Raw genomic sequence first — 6,141 nt, 5'->3', positions numbered from 1 at the left:
TGCGCTGTCCTTGGCTTGTAACCGTGTGTCTGCGGAGGAGGAGACACCTGCGAGGTATGTCCGCTCCTTTCCTCGTACATATGCAATTGTCCTTAATACAACGAAATGGAATGCTTCCATTTCCGTACGATCATATTTCAGCGGTGGTGAATAATAATTAAAGCATTACAGGCAAACCGTTTGGATAAACAGACGGGAAGGATGGAGAGTAAAGGCACAATAGAAGACGATAAAATGAGGTTAATGAGAAAAAATAATAGGTTTCTGGCGTTCCTCATCCACTCAAGAGGTGAATATGAGTAGCTAAATATATAGAAATGCAGTGTAGTTGCAAAAATGCACAATAGCCCGCAATGATGACCACAGCGCAGCCTTAACGAGTCGTCCCACAACGCGATTTTTCTCGAGGTTATCATGGGTCAGTCGCGCTCCCAAGTATCTCACTGTCAGGGGTATTTCGAAGTCTCCGCGCCACTGGAGTACCACCGTACCCCGCTGCTACACGGCCAGCAGCTCCGACGCAAATCGCCCGCGATTCGCCCCGACGGCGGAACGACGGCGGCGTGCGTGGCGCTTCCCCGCGGTAGCCGCTCGAATCGCGGCAGCCTGCGCCAGCGGCTCCTCGGCGGGGCGCGCCTTCGGCGGCGGCCAAGAGATGCCGCAGCGGCGGCGGCACGAGCCGGGAGCCGAATGACTTTCCCGTGATGCTCGGCGGTCGAGCGGCAGCGGCCGCGAGAGGCATGGCGCGCTGGGCGGCCGGCAGAACCCCTCCGGCGAGGCTCGGCCGGCGCGGGCCCTGAGCACGCTCGCCCCCCCACAGCAGCACGGCGGCCGCCCTGGCGACGCCCCAGGCATGCCTCGCCGGAAGCAGCACCGGCCTCAGCGGATGCAATGTGAGTGCATGCCTCCGACAGCGGCTACCCCTAAGCCTACGGTCTTGACTCCGAGAGCGACTGGCGTGCGCGTCCCCGCGGTCCGAGCCTCGCGCGGCGTCTGCCCTGGCCGCGCTCCGGCTCCGGCCGCCGGGCCGCGCGCGCTCCCGCGTGCTCGGAGCGCGCGCGCGCGCCTCAATGAGCGTGACACACACCGGGGGCCCGAACGACGCGTCGTGCACGTTGACAACACGCTCGGGGGTTCCACGCACTGTCAATGTGTCGCCGCTTTACGCACGTTTCCGCGGCTCTGCGGCCGCCGCTGCGGTTCGGCGACTTCTCCGACCAGACGGCATGTGTTCAGTCGTGGTAGCAGAACTGTCGCGTATGTTTACAACCTGTCTCCTCCGTTGAGCTCGTGCGTTGAGCGCTTAGCTTTGCTCTCACTCCCCGCTGTGAGTGCGCTCTGTTCTGTTCTTTCTGTCTTTTTTTATGCTATGTTCTGCGTCCGTTCGCTTACTCATTTGCTGGTTGTGTTGCCGGTGCTCCATAAGAAACGAACGGAATATGTAGACACTCGTTAGTAGTTTCGGTAACGATGTTTTGATCAGAGTGTGCTATAGTTCTTTATTCGCACGTGCAATATTCAGTGGTTTACTATGATATCGTATTTGTGATGTTTTTTTCTTTCCTCATATTGGCAACATACGTGACAATATCTGCCGTTTATTAATTATGATACTGCAGCGCGCACACATATGTCTGCAATTGATCTACCATTTAATGATGACATAAATGCCGCTGGTGTAGTTGCTCTTCTGTCCTGCCGACGGTATTAGTTTTCTTCAGAACCATACCCGTAATGAATTAGCCCATATATCAATGGTGGACGCCTGTTGCACAGCGCCTTGTACGCTTACCGTCTACCAACACCTTAGTTTTAGGAGCGGAATAAATCTTATTCTCGGTTTAGTGTGAACCTTACGGGGCTTTTTATCTTTCTCCACATCACTTCAAATCATCCACGTCATGAGACACCTCTTAGAGCAGATTACAAGACAGTTTTATCCTACCGCCTGCACGATCTTGCCTAGGACCCTCTTGCCTTTGCCACTAACGCCGTCTTCAAAGTCCTAAACTTCACTGGTAGCAACGTATCACGTAGCGTTCCCGTGGCAAAAGGGGATGTAGACTCTTCGCGTGACACACCTTCGTAACTATACGGTGCATGTGCCGGCTGCGCCCTAACGACTGCGGCCGAAATCATCCGCCCAACTACGGAGTGTTGCACCGCGATCTTCAACCCGCGAGCATATCGAACTCGGTGTATTTCACAACCGATCGAGTGCCTCTGCGCCGTGCCGACCCCGCCGGTACAAGTGAGCGATGTGCAGGACTGGATCCGCTTTATTCGATACCGACACAACGTCCCAGGAGGTGCGGCAACGCTTCTGCGTGTATATCAAACTCACGCTTGTAGCTTAACTCGAGCTCCGCATTTCTTCTCGAGCGCAGGTCTGCTTGACTAAATATGAGGTAACACTTGCTTGCGTGGAGATATTGACGCGTTCTGAAGAGAGAAACTGACTTAGTAATACTTGTTGGGGGGCTAGTTGGTGCATGTTTCCAGAAGAGGGTTATAGCGCCGAAAGAACACAACACACAGCAAGCGAGACGGGACAGGCGCCTGTCCCGTCTCGCTTGATGTGTGTTGTGTTTTTTCGGCGCTATAACCCTCTTCTAGAAACTGACTTCTTGGGCGCAGTGGTGCTAAAGTAATATCTGCTATCGCGATGACCTGAAATGTAGGCGACGCGAGCACTTTCCGTATTCGTCAAATCGCTGACTCAGCGCTGTTCTATCGGGCGAAATGTTAGAAACGAAGCGCGCACCAGCGAGCAATATGAAAGGGCACACCGAATTCGTTGACAAGTGGTTATTACTCGTGACTTGTGGATTCAAGCGTGACGGGTGAATATGCACTAAGTAACTTTCCCGTTGAATATTTCGCCTTGAGAATCGCTTTTACGTTCGGCATAGGTTGCGAGTTGGTGAGGCTACTTGAATGCAATTTTGAGTTTTGCGTATCGGATTGCTCAGATCAGTACTGGCATGGAAGACGCCGAATTCAAGAGTTGGTAAACGATTAGAGGAGGATGCAACTTTTTCTTGAGGCCGCTACACTGTTTCGAAAATTTTGCAGCGATCCGTTTACTTGTAAGTAGGGGTGTGCGAATATTCGAAATTTCTAATGCGAATCAAGTAATTTTTCCTATTCGATTCGCATTCGACTGAATAATTCACTGTTCGAAGGGGTCGAATATTTGTTTCGTTTGGACGCTATGTGGATCATCAACAGCCTTGCAATTGAGGGGGAAACACTGATGAAAATTGACTCCTCTGAATGATTCCGGTGCAAGAGAACAGCGGTTGTCGCGCAGACGATCCAGTGCCTGAACATACACAAGTACATAAGGAGGCCACTTATACATAATAGTTACCAGCCGCTGAGTAAGCATGTCTCGTCTTGGAGCAGCCTACAAATTATCTGTCTCTATTTCGACAAAGCAGTTTATTATTTCGCCAAAATCACGATGTTTGGATTCTTTCAAAACGATGCGCGGGGCTGTAGTATTGCGCTTAGCTCCGTGAACAAACACTACAATCTTACTACATGCTTCTGGTAGGTGCTGTTCCGTTTCTGTTTTTTTTTCTTCTTCATTACTGTTACTATAGTCATGCACCAGATATACAATCGTACTTTGTTTACCATTTACAAGCTTCTCAGCAGACCCAATATCCAGTTTTTGATAGTATTACATATGCATCAAAATAATGCAAACAAACCTTTTGTTACAGAGCACACTCTACGAAACTTTTATTTCACTTTTTTTTTTAATAAATTGAGTATGTTCGATATTTGATTCGATACTCGAAGGTCGTTTTTCTCAAATATTCGTATTCAATTCGAAAATTTCGCTATTCGAACACCCCTACTCATAATCAAATCGAGAATGCGAAGAGCGTTCAACACTTGGGCCACGGACGTCGGCTGTTAGGCGTTGTGAACATGCCTTCATATAGGTAACAGTATTGGTGAGCTCGCATCTCTCCACGTTTCTGTCGTTTGTGAAGACGGTAACGCATGTAGATTAGCTTAAACGATGTTGTCCGAACAGTCGGTGTTATGGCACAAACTTTCGCTGTTGCACTTGAGCACAGCTTTGCACTAAGATAAGGAGCATATAGCATATAGTCGTAGTTGCTCAGTACACGGTTTTGCACGTCCTTGTGAGCCAAGGCACGAAAAAATTAAACAGCGAGATGGGGCAATATGTTTGTTCTGCAGTGGAAGAGAAGGTTCGAGAAACTGCGTGGCGCACGTTTTGGCAAATGGTGCATGCTAAGCGCCTGGCGACTCTCCTCAAGTGTGCATAGTAACGCCATGAGTGATCCAGTATTACCGCGTCATGACAAGCTATTCTAGTTTATATTTCACAGTAAACATTTCGTCAACCCATCCTTATATATTCGCGCGTCCGCGGATAACTAACTGCCGGAGCCGTGAGATGACTTGTACACGCCTTCGTCATCTGCCATGCAACGCATCTGTCTGCTTTCATAAGTCCAAGCAATACCATGCGCAGCGTACTCTATTCTGCCTCGCCTGAAATATTTTCCCGAAGCCCCACATATTGCTCCCCGCCTTTTTTCAGCCGTCAATTCGGCGTACGCAGTGTCAAGTCATTTTTGACGTCTGAATGCTGGCTGATGCCGCATTTAAGAGAGAACATCTGTTCGCCGTCCAGCTAGATGTTTACGCTTCTGTCTGAGCATGCATTGGTCAACGCACATGTGTTACGTTTGTCCATATAGTTGTTGTTGTTCTGTCGTTATGGTTATGCTGGCCGTATACTCTTCTCACGACCTTTGCCGCCATTCTTTCCATCTTTTCTCCCTTCTTCTTCTTCTTCTTTTTTTTTTTCGTATGTGTGTGTGTCTCTTTCTCTTCCACCTCCACCTTCGGTGCACACACTCGTGTTCTCTGTCTATACCTACAAAAGAATGCGCCAAGAGCTGTAGGGTAGGGATGGCCGTTCCTTTCTTGTTACTTTCTTCTGTTTTTGTTATCCTTTTCGGCTTCTGCGCGTACGCAAAGGGTTTCCCTCTCCGTGTTTATGGTGTCCCTTCCAGTGCGTCCTCGTGCGGCGGCGTGTGTTTAGCGTGCGTAGTGTGATCCGCCTTATATCACAGCATGCTACCGGAAGTTTGGTCAAGCGGCGATACGCGCGAGGAAACCTGTTCTCCGTGCCGCCAGTCCGTTGGCGACTGTCTGGCGGCGAGTGCTACAGCGTGGCGAAAGGCGCCCAGGGTAGCACGCGGGCGCACTGTTTATGCCCTTGCCTGCCAGGGATTCCGAGTCGCGGCTTCCGAGCGGGAATCGCTCGGAAATCGGTCCGATTTTTTCGCATAGCCGGGGCAGCCGGCAGAACGGGGCGACGGAGAAGAGGGCGATGTTGGCGCGCATCTAAACGACGGCGAAACGAAGGGGCACTTGGAGAGTCCCCCGGACGAGCGACGCTCAAGACAGCTCGTATTCACAAAAACAGTCCGTATTATACGGTTCGTAGGAACAAACATCGGTCACTCAACGACAGCGAACGTGTGGTCAAAGAGCGGCCGGCCAGTGACAAATAGTCCTTGCGAACGAAAGGCTTCGTTAATTCGGCCCCAAAGGTCGAAAGCGCAGATGCAACTCTACCTCGAAGGTCGAATTCGCAAACCTTTTCGTTCGTTGTATATTAGAAACGTTTTTCATTGGCCGGACGCCTTCACATTCACGATTGGTCATGCGCCTTTTCTTACGAACCGCTCCGTAAGAACTGCTCGTCGAATACGGGCCCAAGGCCGCGTGAGCGTGTTCGCGAAAAAAGTTCTTGTGATAAAATTGTTGGTAAGAGAGAATGCCAGCCAATCCTGATACTGGACATGCTCTTAGCGAAGACGGTCAGCCAGTGGCAGAGTCGAAAAGCTCTGTGAATTCGGCCCCAGGGATCGAGTTCACAAAGCTTTTCGTTTGTTCGTGCTCCTTGCCCCTGGCCAGCCGCCTTCGCTAAAATGTCCAGCATCAGGATTGGTTGGCATTTAGTCTCACAGACAATCCGAGCTTTTCCTTATATTGTTATTGAAAAAGACAAGTCCACTTGTCGAAACGTTATCCCCTGCTTTTACCTTGTTCTAGATTTGCTTATCGTCTTTGATTCCCATC

The 6,141-nt window shown here is 50.4% G+C and overlaps 1 protein-coding gene across 1 annotated transcript in view; it reads left to right on the top strand.

Annotated features, from left to right (window-relative positions):
• The first annotated feature begins 738 nt into the window (after positions 1-738).
• LOC135906656 (protein tiptop-like) overlaps positions 739-6,141 on the top strand; it is a 455,200-nt gene continuing 449,797 nt past the window's right edge. The window contains exon 1 of the mRNA XM_070530739.1: positions 739-893. Coding sequence (XP_070386840.1) covers positions 854-893 — 40 coding nt within the window. The 5' untranslated portion in view covers positions 739-853. The remainder of the gene's footprint in view (positions 894-6,141) is intronic.

The sequence above is a fragment of the Dermacentor albipictus genome, chromosome 1 (genome assembly GCF_038994185.2).
Source record: "Dermacentor albipictus isolate Rhodes 1998 colony chromosome 1, USDA_Dalb.pri_finalv2, whole genome shotgun sequence".
Lineage (NCBI taxonomy): Eukaryota > Metazoa > Arthropoda > Arachnida > Ixodida > Ixodidae > Dermacentor > Dermacentor albipictus.
Note: the sequence above shows the minus strand (reverse complement) of the source record. Positions and strands in the feature narration are given on the sequence as shown.